Source organism: Thunnus albacares, chromosome 5 (genome assembly GCF_914725855.1).
Source record: "Thunnus albacares chromosome 5, fThuAlb1.1, whole genome shotgun sequence".
Lineage (NCBI taxonomy): Eukaryota > Metazoa > Chordata > Actinopteri > Scombriformes > Scombridae > Thunnus > Thunnus albacares.
Window position 1 is genome coordinate 12,986,726 of NC_058110.1, and position 21,174 is coordinate 13,007,899.

General features: G+C 40.5%; 1 protein-coding gene across 1 annotated transcript; it reads left to right on the forward strand.

Moving 5' to 3' along the window:
* The first annotated feature begins 94 nt into the window (after positions 1 to 94).
* On the forward strand, positions 95 to 20,532 carry si:dkey-11f4.7 (piezo-type mechanosensitive ion channel component 2). The gene is made up of 44 exons (XM_044350870.1): positions 95 to 343; positions 1,383 to 1,491; positions 1,800 to 1,921; positions 2,596 to 2,655; positions 3,658 to 3,806; positions 3,938 to 4,102; positions 4,394 to 4,435; positions 4,627 to 4,659; positions 4,947 to 5,059; positions 5,633 to 5,808; positions 6,023 to 6,199; positions 6,359 to 6,523; positions 6,954 to 7,154; positions 7,229 to 7,433; positions 7,975 to 8,076; positions 8,168 to 8,333; positions 9,029 to 9,272; positions 9,398 to 9,494; positions 9,777 to 9,936; positions 10,505 to 10,594; positions 10,701 to 10,789; positions 11,195 to 11,260; positions 11,389 to 11,501; positions 11,674 to 11,794; positions 12,273 to 12,347; positions 12,508 to 12,674; positions 13,287 to 13,486; positions 13,670 to 13,831; positions 14,326 to 14,652; positions 14,743 to 15,001; positions 15,303 to 15,491; positions 15,653 to 15,860; positions 15,989 to 16,121; positions 16,412 to 16,559; positions 16,656 to 16,870; positions 17,315 to 17,473; positions 17,552 to 17,699; positions 18,132 to 18,320; positions 18,699 to 18,791; positions 18,960 to 19,129; positions 19,441 to 19,557; positions 19,804 to 19,879; positions 20,100 to 20,325; positions 20,442 to 20,532. The coding sequence occupies exons 1-43, from the start codon at positions 143 to 145 to the stop codon at positions 20,262 to 20,264; spliced, it is 6,366 nt and encodes a 2,121-aa protein (XP_044206805.1). The 5' UTR covers positions 95 to 142; the 3' UTR covers positions 20,265 to 20,325; positions 20,442 to 20,532.
* Positions 20,533 to 21,174: the final 642 nt, after the last annotated feature.

The following is a 21,174-nucleotide window of genomic DNA, read 5'->3' on the forward strand; positions in this document are numbered from 1 at the left end:
TAACGGACTGTCAAACGCGCCACAATAACTCAACGGTCACTGACGGCAGTGACGTCACATCAACAAACGTTTTCAGGTCTGGAGTATCACCTACAACAACTGGCTGACGTTTGCCCTGCTGGTGTGGTCGTGTATCATCTGGATGATGCGGGACCGGCGCCGGTACGCCATGATGTCGGCCCCGTTCCTGGCCATCTACGGCACGGTGCTGCTGATACTGGGCTTCCTGAGCGGGCTGCGCCTGAGCCGGGCCGAGCTGTACCCGGGCCTGCCTCCGGCTTTGATAGTGGACTTCGACCTGAACAGTTACCACCCTGCGCCCTGCATCCACCTGGGAGCAAAGGTGAGGAGGAGGGAGGTTAATATTTTTCTTTCCAAAACAATTTTATTAAATTTTATTTTAATACAATTACAATAATAGTAGAATCCCCATCACTCTTACCCCCCATTCCCTCCCTCCCTTTCCTTCAAACATGTACAACATCATCTCTTCCCACTCCAAACAATTCTTGGGTGTACAATTAAAAAAGTAACATAAATGATAATAATAAGCCAAATTAAATACAAGTAGCTTAGGGGGCATAAGATACAGATAGATACATAAGATACATAAGATCAAATATCCATTGAGAAAATGTAATAGGGGAGGTTATTATTAATGGACATTCTTTTCCTTTATTACAAACTTGATGAGGACATTGAAAGAGCTGAAAGAGAAAATAAAAGTAGAAAAAAAGTCACCCGTATGATAAGAGGCCAACTACACTTATGCTTCATGAGTATCTCATATTAAAGTCTCTAAATCTTAACTACAACTTCTTTATAAAATATATATATATATATATATATAATATATATTTTATAAAGCATATAATATTTGTGACAAAATAAGCAACTATAAAAGTTAATCACTCTTAAAAAAAACAAATCAGATTTGAATGATATTGGCTCTACTTGACAACATGAGTATACAACCCAATTATCATCTGATTCAGATTCAGATTTTTATCATTTTGCATCCTAATAGGTGCATGAACATACCAGATATTACCTTTAGTAAGAGGCTTATTAAGAAAATAGATTTTCACGGTAATTATTGCAGATGAGGCAACAAGAACTTCCAGCAAATAATTCCTGTTCTCAGCATTTAAAGAAATCGACCAGCTCTTTACACGGTTGCCAACTGGACACTTTCAAGTCAATTAATTCATGTTAAACTGTACTCTGCTCCCAAACACCTGTAGTCTGTGCACTGACAAGTTATTTTTGCTACTTATTCTTTTGGTAGCCAAGTCCAGAGAAACAGGTTATAACTTATTTTTGCTTACCAGATTGTATTAAATTAATTTGATTGTTTTGTACTTATGCTGTGTGTGCTGCAGGTTTTCTACAGCTTCAGCTTTTGGTTGGTGTTTCGTCAGCAGCTGAAGGAGAGGCAGGAGGAGCAGAGCTTGAAGGAGGAATCTCTAGATGAAGTCAAAGTTATGCAACGTAATTCATTTTTGTATTGCTTTTTATAATGATTATGATTATAAGAGTGTTAGATAATATAACATAAATTAGTTTGTAGTAATGTAAGGCTTGTGTACTTCAAATCATCTTGAAATGTACCGAGGCTATTTGACTGATTTACTATGTTTGAGGTAAGTATGCTAAACAAAGATGTATCCCTGCTCTCCCTCTGCTCCCTGCTCTTCTCCCTCCTGTTCTCCTTCTGTCTCTCAATTCTTTTGGGTTTTTCCTGTCTTTCCTCACCCTTCTTCTCCTCATCCTTCTCCTCTTTGTTTCCTCCATCTCAGCTGAAGAAAGTCAGCCATCACCTCTGGTAGCGATGCTGATCTCAGGAGTGAAAGGTACGCTGGTGAAATACTGGATCCTCTTCTGCTGCTCCATGTTCTTCATCGTCAGCTTCTCTGGAAAGGTATCGACAGACAGTACACCTTAAAAACTTAGCATGAGAAAAGTTCCATTCATTACATATCTTCTAATCAGACTTTTTCAACACTGCCACTTTGTGTCTAGGATGCATTTTGGGAAAATCATGCAGCAGTAATGAGGTTTTAACATGAAGTCAGCAAACTACAATGATTTTCAATATAATTTAAATAGTAATTTAAAATACATGCCTGAATTACTCTGCTGAGGGCTTCAGGGTACATGTGTAGTTATTTGTTTTGATCATCCTTCTCCTTATTCTCACCCTCTTATCAGCCACTGTGGTGATAAATTAAATTTCCTGTGATGCCATCAGTCACTATTCCACTTTGTATATTGTGCAGCAGTGACACAAAATCAGGAGTGAACGATGAAGACAATAAATAATTTATTATTTTATTGTTTCTAATTCATTACGGCAAGTAGATTTTGTATTTTGGATAATGGATGTATGGCATGTGTAGTATATTTATGTTTTGGAAGCCACTAAAAAAAGTTAATTATAAAAATAAGAACATTTACAATTCAGGACTTTTATGGTCTAGTATTCCTCATCTGGACCTGGTTTTTAGCTGATTTTCCTCATGTCAAGCTTTTTTTAAAAATTAATAATATGATTACATTCAAATTAATAATCTTGACCATGTTTCACTTGCTCAGGTGGTCGTCTACAAGATCCTCTACATTGTCCTCTTCCTCTTCTGTGTCGTCCTCTACCAGGTGAGTGATTTTTCTACCAAGTTAGTGATTTTAGTAATCTGGCTGGTTGTAATAAACAGCCAAGATTTAGCCTGTGTGTATTTTGAAATGACGTATACTGATGTAGATGTAGTACTTAAATTATTCATCTTCCTCTATAGAACAACCTGTGTCTTGACATCTTGTGTAGAAACTGTGTTCTTGATGTTGAATGGCTTCTTGATGTGAATATTGTCTATTATGCTCACAGGTTTCTCTGACTATGCAAAGTAGAGAATTGATAAAGGATGGAAATTTGATATTGAGATTGCAGGGGTCAATAAGTGGAGAGAAAATCTGCTTTTATGGTTGAGACGTTGCATAACACACAATTATAATTTCAGGTTCATCTTACACTGTAATGTGTCGACTCCTGAATTATCATCAATAAGTTATTCTGCTGTTGTCTGCACATAAAAAGGTTCAGAACATGTCCAGCTTTTATATAAACCTGACAACACACACACAGACACACTCAAACAGTCTACCCACCCCTGATAGATACTATTTTACTGTTAAAAGTATTGATTATGAGCCATAAGCACATACATAACAATTTTTGCTACTGTTTTCCTGGTTTTCCTCTCCCTTCTTATGTTTCTGCTGACCTTTTACAAACACGGTAGGCACTTACAGGCAGGCTTAATGGCTTCGGAAGTGACGTAAGACAAGACAACATTATTTGTCTGTTCTGACAGCATCAGCAACATCGTGTGTTTTACACCCTGGAGAGTGTAATAGAAGAAGTAAAGACAGCACTGTTATGAATCATAAAACATATCTCTTTTAGCTGCTTGTTTTGGGGGATACATCAGAATAATCAGAGCAAACTGTGTCAAATTAGTATTGAATATTGAGCATATTAATATGGATTAATGCCAGTACAAATTTAGCTTGTATGACTGCCAGTCCAACACTTATGTCAAGATCTGTAGCTTGATGGAAAAGGTACTGTATCTTTCTGTCTGTTTTCTCTCCCCTCAGGTCCGTTATGATGTGTGGCGTCGGATCCTGAAGACGTTCTGGGCGGTGGTGGTCGGTTATTCCATGGTGGTGTTGATAGCCATCTACCTGTATCAGTTCAGAAGTGTGTCTGGGCTGTTCAGACAGATCATGGGCATGTCAGAGGAAGGGTGAGTAGGACTGTGTGTCTTTTTTTTATGTAATTAATAATTTTTGCTAGTTTTAGGAGTCTTTTTGGGGATGAAGCGGCCTGTTTTTTTTGGTAAAGTGATCATATTGTTTCTCCTGTCTGACTCTGCAGTCTTCGGGATCTGGGTTTGGAGCGGTACGACACGGTGGAGTTGTTTGCTCGTATCCTCCTTCCTGCTGCGTTCCTACTGGCTTGTATTCTCCAGCTGCATTACTTCAACTCAGACTTTCTGACTCTCACTGACCTGGACAACATACCTGTCAGGCAGAACTCCAGGTGAGACAGCAGGAACGAATATCTAATAAAGCGTTTCACTTACAGTATGTTAAAACAGTTGCGCTACTTGATCAAAACATGAAAAAATAATTACGTCTTCCCTACTTTTATACCTGTGTCATATAAATCATATAAATCAGCACAGTGCACATCATTTAGATCCAAGTGCCCTTTTTTCATGTTAAAACAAGCACTGTCCCTGTATGTGTTTTATACGTTCTGGTTGACTGATAAACAAACTGCATATCTCTGTTTGTCTCATTTGTCTAATCCGACCTTCTCTCCATCCAGAGAGGAAGAACTCAGAAGCTCAATCAATGTGATATCTGAGACGTAAGAGCCGTGTTTATCCCTCCTTATCATTGTGTATAGACTCTTCATGATTAACTGTATCTCACACTGTTGATTTATTCCCAATAGATATAATCTGTGCTTAAACCAGAAAGGGCTGCCTTCACACAGTGCAAATGTATAATACCCACTGTAATGTTCACACATCTCTTTCTCTTTCATTTATTTCCCAGCATTAAAGAAAACATTGAAAAGTTACAGAAAAGGTGAGACTCTTGTTTGACTCATATCTTTGTTCTTTAATGAATCAGTGTTTGTGTTGACATATTTATTTGGAATATAATCATGTATTTAGAAATAAAGATAAGCAATCGTTTTTGAGTGTTCAAAGGCAGCATTTCAATTGAAAACTTAATTCTCTGTAACAACCAAAGTGTACATACATGTAAAACATGATCCTGAACCCACTCAGTCCTTGTAAGTGCCTCTGAGCAAGGTTTTCTGATAATTGTGTACAAAATATCTCAAAAAAATACTTGCTGTGGTCCTGCAGGCTTCTGAAGGAGCAGATTGGAAATGGGAAAAGCCAGGAGACTCTGGACAGCATCGAACTGCAGACCTCCTCAGAGAAAGAAGCTGAGGAGCAGGAGGAGACAACAGGAGACGGTAACTACAGCTCAGAACCCAAAATACCAGCAGGACAAATAATTGATATGGCATTATATGATAATGTGTTCTCTTACAACAAGAACATGTCATTTATACAAATATTTTATTCATACACTGGCTCCAACTATTGCTTATTTTGTGAGCACTGATGATGAATTTTACGAAGTAATTTGCTATTTTGACAGTTAAACCTGCTTTCCACACATGAAAATGTGAGACTTGGTATGAGGCAGAGATCTTTCCTTCTTTTACAGACATTTTAACTCTGCAGCTGTTTGTCTTATGGTTACGGATTATGGCTGTTCTACTTTTTAATGACAGCAATCAGTGCATGAGGTGTATTTGGTAAAAAGATTTGGACTCTCATGAAATCATATGAAATGGACAGCACAGTGAATAAATATAGTTTCTTATTATTCCCAATTTTTTTCCAGTTCTGCGTTATGTTTTCCTGTTACACAGGTGGATTAATCATCTGTATCAGCCATATGAGAACTAAAGCAGAGATATGATGTTCATATGGTATTTAATGCTGCTTTTCACTGACCTTCACTTCTTTCTTCCTCCCAGAAACTGCCCCCAGCAGTCATGAGGACAAATGGGTTGTGATTGTGGACCGGGCCAGCCTGCTGCTCTTTCAGGCTCTATCAGGACTCCACAGGCTCCAGGAGCTGAGCTGGAGACTGCTGGAGCTCCACAGCCTCAAAATAGTGTCTTCCGGCATCATCTGGGTGTCACTGCAAGAGGTGGGATGTTATCGATTTTCTCAGTGCTGATTTGATGGTTGAGGAAGGAAGTAAAATCAACCTATAAGAAACAGAATTTACAGCTTTTAATAACTTGGTTGATGTAATCAGTGGAAAGAATCAATCTAACCTATTGGTATTTTGCTCAGATCAAACGTGGTATTCAGTATTTATTTTAGAAAAAAAAAAAGCAACATGATTTCCATCTTCACAGGTTTCTCTGATGAACTTGCTCTTCCTGGTTCTGTGGGCATTTGCACTCCCCTTTCCGCGGTTACGACCTATGGCATCCAGCATCTCTGCCGTGTGGGCCTGCGTCATGGTGGTGTGCAAGATGTTTTACCAGCTCAAAGTCATCAAACCCCTCGATTACTCCTCCAACTGCACTGCTGTGAGTATCCGTACCTGCGTGTGTTTGTAACTGTTATCTATTGCAGTATAAACAGTATAAACTGTCTTTTGTCATGTGCTCCACATATCATCATTCAGATTTAGACACAAGCATGACACATATTTTCACACTTACACATGTTTGTCTTTTGTATCTCAGGGTTTGGTAGCTTCCAACAGCTCGGACCTGAATGATGGAGTGGAGATAAGGGGGAACATGATGGAGCTGCTCAGAAGGTCTGTTCTCTATATCGAGCCTGTGGACCCCGTCTACTGGTGTGGAGCGTTGCTGAAGTGTGAGGGCAGGATCCTCCCCTGTCTCAGGGTAAATTTACAGTACAGTTCTTTAAACTGAACCATCACACTTTTGTGTTCAGTTATACAATCTTACCAAGTACACTCCACCGGGTTCAGGCTCTAATATACTCGTATTGTTGGTGAAACTGTAGTTACAGATAGTTTTGTATGAACAGAGAAAGTGGACTCTCTGTTATGAAGCTTGATTAGATGCTGATGGTCTCAGGCAGAGGACCAGGACCACAAAATTCAGACTTCAGTATCAGGAAGACTTACAACACAGTTGCTAACTTGAGTTTTAATTAAAGTGGCAAACATGGTATTTATCTAAGAGTTTGAATCAGTTTTTGAACACATCCAAAATTCTCAAATCAAATATTTCCAAAAGTTTCCTAGTCACACTTTTGGATTATGTCCAGTGTAGTTTTTTTTCCCTGAAACTTTTCTCTGTGTTGTAGAACCATCTGATGGTACTGGGGCTGCTGGTGTTTGAGGCGACTGTCCATCGCCACCAGCTCTACTTCCGTCTCCATAACAACCTGAAGGCCCCGCACTTCAGCATCATCTTCCAGGGCATCACTCGGCAGCACCTGGATCAGGGCATCCTGCCCTGCATCAAGTACTTCATCAACTTCTGCTTCTACAAATTTGGGCTCGAGGTACTTTTTAACTGCATGTGTGCGTCTGTTCAATGTATCTGACATCTTAACATAAATGCACGTCTTCTTCGTAGGTGAGTTTAATAGTGGCGGTCAACGTGATTGGTCAGAGGATGGATTTCTATGCCCTGCTCCATTCCTGTGCCTTATTGGCTGTCCTGTCGCGGCGACGCAGGAAAGCTATCGGGGAGGTGTGGCCTAAATACTGCTGCTTCACAGCAGGGCTCATGGTGCTGCAGTACCTGCTCTGCATCGGCATCCCTCCTGCTCTCTGTGTTGGTATGAAACTCTGAAACTATCATTTAAATCCAGTCCCAGAAAAGCTTTTCTTTTATTTTTATTCTGTTCTAACCTCCTGGTGTGAGTATGGCCACAGAGGAACAGAAGAGGAACCGGGTAGCATGAACAGCGAAAATGTGTGACACCTACAGAAAATCTAGCTCCAGAAACAGAAAGTCTAAAGAAGAAGAGGCTACAGTACCGTATAAACCAATTAACAAGAACAAAACAGTGCAAGAACATTATAGAAATGAACATTACATAGCATGAAAGATATCAAAATCAACAAAGCTAAAAAAAAACAAAGGCAGGATTGGAGATAACCACTCTCACACCAGGGCTGCAATGGTTAATCTGTCATATTTCTTTTCAATTAATCAATTAATTAAAGGTTTAATTTATAAAATGCCAGAAAAGTATTTTAAAAATACCAAGATGAAGTTATCAAATAGCTGAATGTTTCTCAAATGTGAGAAGTGAATGGAAGTGTGTTGTTTTTGCTTGATAAATGGCTTTAATGATTATTCTATTCCCTTGTCAGATTACCCCTGGAGGACCGCTGTTCAACCTTTGACCTCTAATGTCATTAAGTGGTTTTACCTTCCTGACTTCGCCATGAGACCCAATCCATTATTCATATTCTGTGAGTTTATCTCTCCCCTCCTCTCCTGTCCTCCTCTCTTCTCTTCTCATGTCAGATTTTGACTTCTCTCTCTTTCTCCTGCTCTCTGCAGACGACCACCTCCTGTTGCTCTGTTCGTCTCTGCAGTGGCAGGTGTTTGAGGAGGAGAACCGAGCGGCAGTGCGACTGCTGGCTGGAGACAACGTTGAGATCAGCCGTAATCTTGATCCTTGCTCCTTCAACCAGTTCATACCTGTCAACAACTTTCTTCACTGCAGGTCAGCAACACCAACCTGCTCTTCAGGTCTTTTATTTAGTTTTTTATCTTGGGCCAGATGTCTATTTGAATTTTTCATGGTTATCTATACTATCAAAAACAAAATGCTTGATTTATTTTCTCCTCACCCTGAAGATGACTCACTCATGTCTAAATTTATAGGAAATAGCCTGAGCTCCATAATCCAGCACTTAGTTAATCTCTTCAAACAGTTTTCTGCTTTGTAGGTTAAACTGGTGGAGAACTGGGACTCCATCATGTTGGTTTGTGGTCATTTTAGGAGCATTAAGGGGTTGAATTAGATCATTAATTTATACGTGTTGTCAAACTCATGAAAGCTGTTCTGGTAAACTGAAATTGCTGGATAAGCACTCACAGACGTCTCCCATTTCCATCACAGATCAGTGCCTTCATTTATGGGCTTTATTTCACTGTCTTCCTGTGAGCCTTCATCACATCTGATATCTCGCTGCTGACAGAATATATTTTACTGAAACAAAACTCAAATCAAAACCAGAAATTTCCACATGGAACATTTTGGCATCAGTCACAACAAATTAATTTTGCCGATGAAGTTGGTGGATGTTGTATGTTCGATTGACAAGTTAAACTTGTTTTTAAATTTGAAACAGACTAACAATATCAACAATTTTCATAGTAGTGCAAGAAATGATTCTTAAACTTTTTTTTTTTCAGGTGCTACCTCGACATGGTGAAGGTGTTTGTGTTCAGCTATTTCTTCTGGCTGGTACTCTGCCTCATCTTCATCACCGGCACAACAAGGATCAACATCTTCTGTCTGGGCTACCTGGTGGCCTGTTTCTACTTCATGTTGTTTGGAGGCAGCGTGCTGATGCAGCCTGTCAGATACATACTGCGTCTGTGGGACTGGCTCATCGGCTACACCTGCTTTGTGATCGCCATGAAGAACCTGCTGTCTGTGAGTTACTGCAGTCATTTTAGACACACAGCAGTTTAAGCAGCTATACTGTTGATTATTGTTTTGTTTTTGACGTAATGCTTCCTCTGGTTTCTGCCTGTCATTTTTGTATTATTCTGTATCAGCTCGGTTCTTGTGCCTACCTGGACAGTCTGTTGAAGAACGGCTGCTGGTTAATTCAGGCCTTCAGCATGTTCTGCACCATCAAAGGCTACGACGTCCGTAAGTGTCGGTAACAAGAAGATGGTAACTGACACCTTAAATCTTAGTGTGCACACGTGTGTTAGAGAAGGAAATTAAAAGAAATACATAAGAATCATTGATGTTATGACATTTACAGTTTATGAACTTCATGTATGATCAGAGTTTGTATATTTTATAGTACTTATGGTACTTGGTACTACTTCTATGGTACTGACACTTTATTGAGCATCTATTTATGGCTTCTAAGAGTTCTGTCAAAGTTACAGTTGAGTTATTCCTCGATCTCTCTGTGTGTTTCAGCTGATCCTGACGATGAGTGTGAGCTGCCGGAGGGTGAGGCCGGCATTGTCTGGGATGCGATCTGTTTCACTGTCCTCTTGGCACAAAGAAGGGTCTTCCTCAGTTACTACTTCCTCTATGTGGTGTCTGACCTCAAGTCCTCTAAGATATTGGCCTCCAGGTCTGTACTCCAACTGCTTCCTGGTTAGGTCCCTAACATACCTTAAAGCAACACAAACAATGGCAAAGGGTAACATTTTTATAAAACTGAAACTTAAATTTGGTTGGATAAATGAAACCCAACATATCTCTTACGTATTCAATTAATAAAAGAAACGAAAGGGACATACAGTAAGGCAAAAGAGTCTAACTTTCCTCAGCTGAAGCAGTGCTCACTCACAGCTGTTTAGGAGTTATTTTACAAGTAATTAATAATTATTATTGATCATTTAAGTTTCCTGGAAAGAACTGTGTAATTTAATACTAATTATAAGAAAAATAGGAATCTCAATATATGTTTAATATGTTTTTTTTTAGCACTTTAATTTTGCATCTCTGCAGAGTGACTGTAGCTGATATCAGAATATGGTGCACACACTCGTTTTGTTATAGCAGATATAATGATTGTAATAAGAGGCCCTAAATAAAGTCTTACGGTGCTCCACAGACCAACTAACATGGAGAATATAAAAACACAAGCAGCAGTAAAGTAATCATGTTCTTTTCCTCTCCCTCTCTCTTCCTTTAAGGGGCGCTGAGCTGTTTGAGGCGAAGGTGAAGAAGCAGGTTGCAGCCAGACTGGAAATGGAGAAGAAATCTGTGGAGACACTGAAGAAACAGTAAGACACACACACCCTTCAACCTTTTCAACCCCCCATTTATTCTCTCTTTAAAGTAGTAGTGAACAGTTAGTAGTGAACTTACCTTTCCACCATCTACCTGTAGGATGGAGAAGATCAAATCTAAACAGAAGGGTCGGCCGGCACCAGCAGACAAACCAGGACTTCCTGCTGATCAGGAGCGGGTGACACCAGGTAACACATGAGGGTCTATTTCCTGTTTCTACTGTCAATAGACCACTAGAGCATGAGCAGGCATTCACACTTTTATAGGCACGCTCCATGAAAAATGTTCCTCCTTTGTGACGGGACAGATCTTCCTTATTTAGTCAAAAATCTCTTTCTAAAGCCCCAGTTGTTATTATTTAGTCATGTATGATTTGTGCTAAATTCAAATACATAATTGAAGAGTTTGTTTTTCTGTTGTAAGATCATTTTATGTCAACATGGGGTGTTTGATCCAGTTTTATAATCGACTTTTCACCTTGATCTATACTCTTACTTACTATATGTAAGTGTTTTCTCTATGAAAGTTATCAATCTTTAACATGTGAAGGGAGAAAATCAGCAAATATTGGTGTTAATATTTGTGTTTTCCAGGTGATGAGGAGAAGGCAAAGAGGGATGCAGGAAAATGGTGGAAGCCTTGGGTTTCACGACCTGGAGGTGAGCAGCAACACCGCAGAACGCAAACAGCACTGAAGAATCACGATTGCTCCTTTATTTCCCTTGAAGGGTTTTTTTCAACAAGCTGCTCTTGTATTTTGCTCTGTGCTCTGCTCTATTTCATGCAGTGGAAAACAACTGTGGCTACCACCTGTTTGAGAGTGACAGTGAGGAGGAGGAAGAGGAGGTTACAGAGAAGAAAGAGGAGGAAGAACCACCAAAGAAGAAATCTGCTTTCCAGGTGAGAGCTAGAAAACCAACAGACAAAACCCAATGACAAATAAAATGGATACATTTATATGTTTTCCACATACTCAAGGATTATAGCTGCTCCATGAAGAGCTTAATGTTTTTTACATCTGGTGTTTCTATATTGTGACATCATCAGTCAAATCGTGTCTTTGATATCTCAGTTGGCCTACAACGCCTGGAGCACCAGTTCTAAGACGGCTCTGAAGGACCTGAAGAAGGAGAAGAAGACAATACAGAAAGAGGAGAAGAAGAGAGCAAGGAGAGAGCTGCAGAAACAACAGGGTGAGAGAGCGATATGATGTTTAACTAACAGCGCATCGTCTCTCTCTGTAGTCAGCCTGAATTGAATGTCAGAGTGGTAAACTATAAAACTACTTCTGAAGCTGGACTTGGTAAATTCACATTCAATTTGGCAATTATATTTTTGTATTTGTTGTGTAAAAGTGGACATGAAGGCTCCAGAGGAAGGGTCAGATCACCAAAAACATGAGAATATATCTCCAGGGACGTGTTTGGTATGCAGTAGGATATCAAATATGTTCCTAGAGATGAACATACTGGAAATTTTATGGAGATTTGACCATTCGTTTTTGAGGTACTGAAATTTTACAAACTGTTAGTTGGGGGAAATATCCTGCTATGGACCAAACTGTTGGATGGACACACTGACCAGGTCAATATGAAGGTCAACATCTGCCTCCTCAGACCTCATCACTATTGGAGCAAGACTGAATTGACAGTAAAATCTTCTTTTTCCCAGGTATTGATCGAACAGACTCTAGTGAGGATGAACTGGATGAAACCGCCGTGGAGGAGGAGGGAGAGGAGGAAAAAGGTAATTAGACATTACAGTTACAATAAACCACTAAGAGATGTGAATATATAGCTGTAATACAAAGAAGTAGTGTTAAACTGTAAATGAAGAGCAGATACAACCTGGACAGCACTGATATATTCATACTGGACTCACTTATATACTGTTCCTTTCCTTACAGAAAACATTCTGCAGCGACTCGTTAACACTTTGAAATTCAGCTGGGTCTTCCTTCAGTCCCTCCTTGACGACCTGACGCAGGGCCTGAACTCATTTTGTAAAGATAACGTGGCCATTTCCAAGGTGCTGTGCTTCGAGCGAACATTACTCAGCCAGCAGCAGAAGAAGGTGAGATGACGGGATATAAAACTGCAAATTTATTTGAAATTTTTGAAAACGTCTTGTTGAAAAACCCTTTATTTCTCCAATGTCAGATATTATTATATATTATATTGTATTAATCATTTCCTTCTATTTCTTTGCATTTACGTTTCATCATTGGGCAGACGTGTTTATTCAAAGCAACTCACAAGTGAGCCAAGACAATCGAGCATTAGGGGACAATGAAATTTTGGAAGTTAATTCGTCATTTAAATGTCCTGCAGCCACACAGGTGTTTTATTCTGAGTATTAGTCCTCTGTCAGGTTGAATTTGGACAGAGCTGATGCTGAGGATTATGTGATGTTACCAAACTCCTTAAGAATGATAAAGATGTTTTACTAACAGGTGCAACAAAACTAACATGAAATTGGGGAAGACATCAATCAAGCATGGTCTGAAGATTCATGTTTTCTATTTAGAGCATGTATTTCTTGAAAAATAAGTCCTGTCAGTCGAATCCTACCAAACATGCAGTAAATATGGTGGTATAGTCTGAACACACATAGTGCCATTCAACCACTCTGCTCAATCCTGTTCGGCTGTTAGCAGACTCTGCCTCTCACTCCTTCGCTCTGCAGGGCAAAGAGGTGAGCCAGGAGAGCGTGAAGCAGTTTTATGAAAACTGGATGTCCCGTCAGAACACGCTGTCATCTCAGGACGGCCTAGATGACACCCTGCCTCCTCCCTCCTCGCCGCCCGCCGTCCCCTCTTCACACCACGCCTACGCCAAGCTGAAGAACCAAGCCTCCAAAGTGTCCTGGGCCAGCAGCGTTTCCAGGTAGGTTACTGGACCCTGACTCAGTCAAATATTTCCCCCTCTCATGTTTTCATTCTCCTTCCTGCTTATACAGACGGGCTGAGGTGAAAACTGCAGCCGGTCTTACAGATGCATACAACATATTCACCTCTTCTTTTAAGATCTCGTATACTCATCTTCTCTCTCCCTCCTGCTGACCTTCAGCTGTATGACAGATGAGACGATGCTGGGCTCCCGGCAGCCAACCCAGGAGGAGCTGGATGAACCTCCCACTGTGACGCCCACTGCTGACCAGCACAGACGGAGGCTCCTGAAAACTGCCAACATCGACTTCACCTCCTTTGAGACTGATGAAGTCTTAGCAAGGTGAAGGAGAAATCTACGTTTATGGACAGTAAAACAAAGGTTCACACACAGATTTGGGCTACGGGGTTGTGAGAGAATCCTGGACATGATTGTATCATCAAGTACAAGTAATTTAAGTATGTTAATAAGTAAATTAGATGTACATTAAATTCATATGGTAAATCTAGACTCACACAAACTTTGCAACCCATCTCCACTATATTTATTGCAAATAATTAGTACTGTACATGATATCCTTTAAATCTGCCAGTCGTTATGGCTTGTTTCATAATTTATTCATCAAAGGGTTTTTTTGGAATCGAAAATAATTTAATTCTTTTATTCAAGTTTTTATAGATAATTTGTGTTGTACTGTGTGATGTATTTTAGATACATCACAATTTTTTTTATTTTTGGAATATCACAATTTATACCCTTTATTCTGTAGAGTGGTTATTTTTTGTACTTTCAATGTTTCAATGTTTCGAATCATTTCTGACTGTCTTTCTCAAAAGCTGTGAGGAAGACACCCCTCAAGAGGAAGACCCAGAAAAAGAGAAAGATGAGGATGAGGACAACGATGGGGAAAAGAGACGTGAGCAAGAACAAGAGGAGGCAGAAGAGAAGGAGGAACAAGAAGAGGACGATTGTGAGGAGGAGAGGGAAGAGTGGGACAAGGAAACACAGCAGAGAGAAGAAGATGAAGGCCCTGATTACCCAGAATGCACCTCTTTGGGTTTCAGGGAGGGTGATGGAGAGAAAAGTGTCGATCTCACAGAATCCCCCAGACCTCTGAGTCAGGAGACGAGGAACCTCACTGCCAGTGAACTGCTGCTCAACAAGTCAGTAGACGCAAGAAATGTGTTACTTGAAAACAAGAGCAGAGCACTTTAAAAACATTTAAACTAACTGTCTTTTCCTCCTTCCTGCAGTATGTTTGAAAACGACGAGATCGCAGAATCTGATAAGTTTTTCCTGTCGTTGCCGAGGCCACTGAAGCTGCTGCTCGCCCTCTACAACACCATGGTGTCCAAGTCAGAGATGCTGTGCTACTTCGTCATCATCCTCAATCACATCGTGTCGGCGTCGTTCCTTTCGCTCATCCTGCCGATTCTCATTTTCCTCTGGGCCATGCTGTCTGTGCCCCGGCCAACCAAACGCTTCTGGATGACCGCCATTATCTACACAGAGGTGTGGTTTGTTTAACGTCATCTTCAAGCATGAGGAGTTTTTCTTCTACAAATGTATATTTTTTGGTTCGCTAGTTCCATATATGAACTCCAAGTACAGAAAAATATGTGAAAAGGACAGTAATTAGTTTTTTGAGAAAGCATTACCTGGTGTTTATCAATTTTTAACTCTGAATTAGCAAAACTAGTCTGTAAAATAAGGACTTAAGTTACCCACCATCCCTGATTTGGTACTAATTATACAGTTTTACAGCTGATGCATGATCCAGAACTTTCTACTCTCTCTCCTGTGTTTCTATCAGCTGACTGTTGTGGTGAAGTACTTTTTCCAGTTCGGTTTCTTCCCCTGGACGTCCTCTGCATACCGAGGCATCAATGCCGAGCGGCCCTTCGCCCTGCCCAACATCATCGGAGTGGAAAAGAAAGACGGCTATGTTCTCTTTGACCTCATTCAGCTGCTCGCTCTCTTCTTCCACCGGTCTATTCTCAAGGTAACCGTAAAAATGTACCACTGAAATGTATCTGCTCTTTCGAATATACCTTCCTGCTGCTGTACGTCTTGTACTACCAGCACTGTTGCCATGCAGCGAGTTATTCATGTTAAAATTTGATTCTGTTTGGCAGAAACTGAATATATAATGTGTCCATACAGTGTCACGGGCTGTGGGACAACAAAGAAGTTGAGATGCCTGATTTCTTCAAGAAGATGAAGAAGAAGGTGGACAAGAGGAAGATGACAGGAGGAGATAAAATTGGCAGTAAGGGAAGAGCTCCGAGCCGGCTGAGGTTCCTCCCTCTGCAGGCCTCCACCACCTCCATGTTCTGTAGAAGAAAGAGAGGAGACTCTGCAGAGTCTGATGGTGAATACATCCAAATCTGGTCTTGCAGTTTGTTGTCTTTTTTTCTCATTAGAGAGGGAAGTCACTGCTAGAGAATTTTTCTTCTTGACATTAATTACATAATATAATTTCTCTTTTTTTTACTGGAGAGGTGAAGCCAAAGAAGCAGAGCAGCAATAGGAAGAGACGGCACCAACACAAAGCTCCACTGACCAGGAAGCAGAGGATCAGACAGCAGATCAGAGAGAGGATGCTACAGGCCAAAGCTGCCATTATAGAAGTGTGAGTTGTTTTCTTGTCTCATGGCTTTTTTTGTTAATGGGTCAGATATGGTGTCTAGAAGGAGCTAGTGCTGTTAATGCATTAGCTTAGATGAGTTTCTTTTTGTCCACAACTTTGTATCCAATCAGTTTTCTTTTCCAGAGAAGGACAAATATTATGACACTCAAACACTATAAAGCTGATTTTAGATTTTTTTCTGACCAATGTTCAGTGTGAACCTGCAGAGGAGTTTTCCCGCCTTTTTTTGGATTCTGATACTGTATTTTTTGTTATTTTATGTTTTTCTACAGCGCCCTTCATATCTACTTACCCATAAGACAGTTTTTCTATGACATCATCCACCCAGAGTACAGTCCTGTGTGTGACGTCTACGCTCTCATGTTTCTCATCGACGTAGTCAACTTCATCGTCACCATATATGGATACTGGGCCTTTGGGGTCAGAGTCTGCCATGTTTCTTATTAAACCAAGAATATACACACATATATTAATGTTACTTATTATACAGTTTATGATGCTGATCTTTGTCTGTAGAAATACTCCGCAGCAGCCGACATCACAGAGTCCCTGTCGGAGGACCAGGTCCCTGAAGCCTTCCTGGTCATGCTGCTCATCCAGTTCGGTACCATGATAGTGGACCGGGCCCTATACCTGAAGAAGTCCTTGCTGGGAAAGTGTGTTTTCCAAGTGGTCCTGGTGTTCGGCATACACTTTTGGATGTTCTTCATCCTCCCCGGGGTCACTGAGAGGTCATCAACTGAATTTAATGTTTTCCTCATATGTTCAACCAAGAGGTTGAATTCATTCATCCAAACCAATAGAAATCAGAATTCACTCATTCATTCATTTATTTGTTCAACCTTGAGACTGTGCCGTTGTTTACCGGTTTACAGTGTCACCGCATAAACAAGTACATAAATAAAGAAATAAATGAAACTTTTATTGATTATGAAACATTATGTAAACATACATCCAGTATGTTTAGCTTCATCCTCATAACTATTAATTATCTTCCATTCAATTTCAGGATCATTAATCGACTGAGTGATCTGAAACATATTAACTTGTAAAACCTAATTCCCACCTAAAATTTCTGTTATTCAAGACTCTGTCAGACTTTTTCAGATCTTTAAGACACCAACAAGATATTTTCATTGACATCTTCTTTGTTCATGTCAATATTTGCTCCACAGGAGGTTCAACCGGAACCCGATTGCTCAACTCTGGTACTTCGTTAAGTGTATCTACTTCGGCCTGTCTGCCTACCAGATCAAATGTGGCTACCCAAACCGCATTCTGGGAAACTTCCTCACCAAGAATTACAACTACCTAAACCTCTTCCTCTTCCAAGGGTACGAAAACGTTGTCTTGCTTTAATAATTGTTTCCAGAATATACTATGTGAAATTAAAGAAACTATACCTCCTCCAGGTTTCGATTGGTTCCCTTCCTGACGGAGTTGAGGGCGGTGATGGACTGGGTTTGGACAGACACCACTCTGTCTCTGTCCAGTTGGATTTGTGTTGAAGACATCTATGCTAACATATTTATCCTCAAGTGCTGGAGGGAGTCTGAGAAAGTAAGTGAGTGTGTGTGATGGACCACTATTACTACAATACCACACACTCAAACTGATATATGTATAATATTAAAGTAAGTAAATCTCTGCCTCTCTGCTTTAAAATGACCATAAGATTTGTATCTGCAGGGCTGTTGCTGAAATTTCTGTACTCCTATACTTTGTTTTCATGTGGAAAACTCCCATCCATGTTCTCTCACCCTCCCTTATTGACTGATAATTATATAATAAAATATAATAAAATATGAGGAGTTATAGATCAAAGACATATTGATTTATGACTGTTGCTCTGATAAGTTATGATGTCAATTTTTTGAGATTTTATAGGCTAAAGACAAAATAAATTGATATTGAAAGTAACAATTTTACCCAGTAAACTGAATAACAATGAGTGTGAAGTGAACTACAGTCATTTAATTGCAATTCCTCCAGAAATACCCCCACCATCCAGGGCAGAAGAAGAAGAAGGTGGTGAAATACGGGATGGGAGGATTAATCATCTTCGCTCTCATCAGCATCATCTGGTTCCCGCTCCTCTTCATGTCGCTCGTCCAATCAGCAGCCGGAGTGACTAACCAGCCAGTGGACGTCTCCATCCAGCTGAGCATCGCAGGATATGAGGTCAGGATGGATATAAATACGTGTTTTAGTGTTTATGTGCTTGTTTTGTAAAACACTGACGCTAGCTCACTGCTAATATCCATACAAGGATTCTTGTTTGTATAAGGTGCCTTTTGCTTGAAGTGAAACAGTAAAGACATGCAGGTGTGTTGTCTTGTATATTAAAGTCACCTGAATTCATCTTCATCATTTCACACGCAAACCACTTTTTCTTTTGGTTTGGTGGTCTGGTTCTTCCCTGCAGTACCATCAAGGTTTATACCAGTGATGAGGTTTTTATGTTTTCCATCTAACCGTGCAGTTCAGGCCTTTGTCAATGTCCCTCTCTAGTGTAGATGTGCGTTTCACTCTCCAGTGTGTCTGTGTGTGTTTTCACAGCCTCTGTTCTCCATGAGCGCCCAGGAGCAGAACTTGGTTTCGTTCTCAGAAGCTGGATTCAACCGACTCACCAAAGTCTATGCGACCCATCCAGTAAGATGAACTTCATTACTGTAAACACAAAACTCAGACCAAATACTAAACCAAGTTAATGTTAAATACTTCATGTTAATTGTTTTGTAGTGCGTTTGATACATACAGAAGTGATTGATTTGACATGTGGCACTCTGAGTAATACGATGGTTTTATTGTCTCTCCCAGTCTGCCATGCAGTTCATAATGAACTACATGGCCGAAGACATTGTTGTTGCAAAGATAAAGAGTGATGCCAGCCTGCTGTGGAGCATCAGCCCGGCCAGCCGAGAGGCCATGATACAGGAGCTCAGCAACTCCACTCACATATACATGACCTTACGCTGGACGCTGCTCAGGTCAGTCTGAGTCTGACTGTATATGTGCATCTGTACTTGTGGTCAACTATGCATTTTAATTAATAATAATATAATTAAATATTCAGTTTCTGTGGATTCGGCTTGTTAAAATACATCTGGTGCATTTTCATTCAGGTTTAAGATTTAGAGTAACGCTGCCACTGAAATGTGCACCATTTCCTTTTAATCATTTTTCAATAAACTGAAACAGCCCACTAACTGCATTTTCACATCATTTATCTGAATTTGGCACAAATCCTCAAAGTCTCAAGCAAACTTTTGGTACATGTGCTACTTCATGTCCTCCTCAGGAATGCGTCCATATCAATGCATGCGGAGACGGCTGGAGAACACACTGTGAAGTTTGAGGACAAGGCCTTGATGGAAGGGATAGTCCACATGCTCAAAGGAAACAGCAGTAAACCTGCGTGAGTCGCAGTCAACACACACAAACAGCTGTTTGTTTTACTTATGTCTTCTTCAGGTGTTGAAATGCAGTTTCCTTTCTAATGACTATAATTAAGATAAACTTTTACCTAAAATACTTGAATAAGCATGACACTACATATATGAGTGGGTATACTGTATGTGGGTATACACAGACGTTCATGTGCAACAACACTGAATGTCTGAATTCAGCTCAAATTGTGTTAAACTGTTATTCTGTCTTGTAGGATCATTAATTCTCTGCTGCCAAAGTACATCAGGGGTAACAGAGGACCAGAGTCCAAAATGGCAACCAGGATGGGAGTAGGTCAGTTAGTGTTTATTGTACATTGACTGCACAACAGATGATTCTCTTATAGATAATAACTGCATTATACTGTCCAGAGGAATCCATACTGGCAATGATAAATCTTCAACTCCTTACGCTCTCTCGCTGTTTTTGAATTCTCTATCTGGGTACGTCAGGATTCACGTCAGTCCTGTTTAAATCCTGTTTAATTTAACCTGCGGCGTCTTCCCTCAGAGCACTCGGACCGCCCAGACCTCCTGGCGCTGTCTTTCTTCAGGCCCATGTCGATCAAACTCGAGCAGGCCGACGGGACTTCGGAGAGAGAGGCAGAACAGTGGTGGGTGGTGGAGGAGTGCTCCCCAGTCCTCGTCTCGTCCGACCACAAGTGTCACAGCATAGAGATAGTGGTGTTCAGTGATAAAGTCAGCCCCTCCAGTGTGGGCTTCCTGGCTGGACACGGGTAGGTAACCAGGTGTCTTTGACCTGCATTCTTCTGACTGTGGACTTCGGACCTGCTTTTGATGTTTTAAAAGGGCATTGACACGCTGATTTGTGCCTGTCTACTCTCTCTCTCAGCATCGTAGGCCTGTACATGTCAGTGGTGCTGGTCATCGGAAAGTTCGTCAGGGAATTCTTCAACGGGATCTCCAGGTCCATCATGTTCGAGGAGCTGCCCTGTGTAGACCGGGTCCTGAAGCTCTGCACAGACATTTTCGTGGTGCGGGAGACAGGAGAGATGGAACTGGAGGAGACGCTGTTTGAGAAACTCATCTTCCTGTACAGATCGCCGGAGACCATGATCAAGATGACCAGAGAGAAGAAAGACAGCTGAGGGTTTTCCCAGGTGCATCGTCTGAATGGTCAACTGTTAGAGGGACGTGGAGGGTGAAACGGCACCTGTGGACGTGGCCACACTGGACTCCCATCAATCTAAATGGATGTTTTTGAGCAAATAAAACTTGGTGCAGTAGAATTAATCATTTTATTTACATTTTGAGTGCAGTTAAAGCACAATTTGTGTCAAAACTTGTGATTAAAGAATGATCCAGTTGTATTCAAGATTTTCAACCCTTTTCTGACCCTGCTACTGACCTTGACCTCTGACCTCCATGCACAGGACAAGGGAATTTTTCTAAATCATTGCTTACTTAAAAATGGATACACTAATGGTTTTCATACAAGTACTTACTTAACATTAATTTAAAGCTCATTAATGTGGGACTCACATGTCTGAAATTTGTTTGTTTATTTACTGACACTTGTGTTCAATTCTCTAACAAACAGAATGTCAACAACAACAATAATTTAA

Coding starts and splice junctions, on each gene's coding strand:
- si:dkey-11f4.7 (XM_044350870.1), top strand. CDS start 143: ATGATGCGGGACCGGCGCCGGTACGCCATGATGTCGGCCCCGTTCCTG. Junction 1,922..2,595: donor TCGTCAGCTTCTCTGGAAAG/GTATCGACAGAC, acceptor TCACTTGCTCAG/GTGGTCGTCTACAAGATCCT. Junction 4,103..4,393: donor CCTGTCAGGCAGAACTCCAG/GTGAGACAGCAG, acceptor CTCTCCATCCAG/AGAGGAAGAACTCAGAAGCT.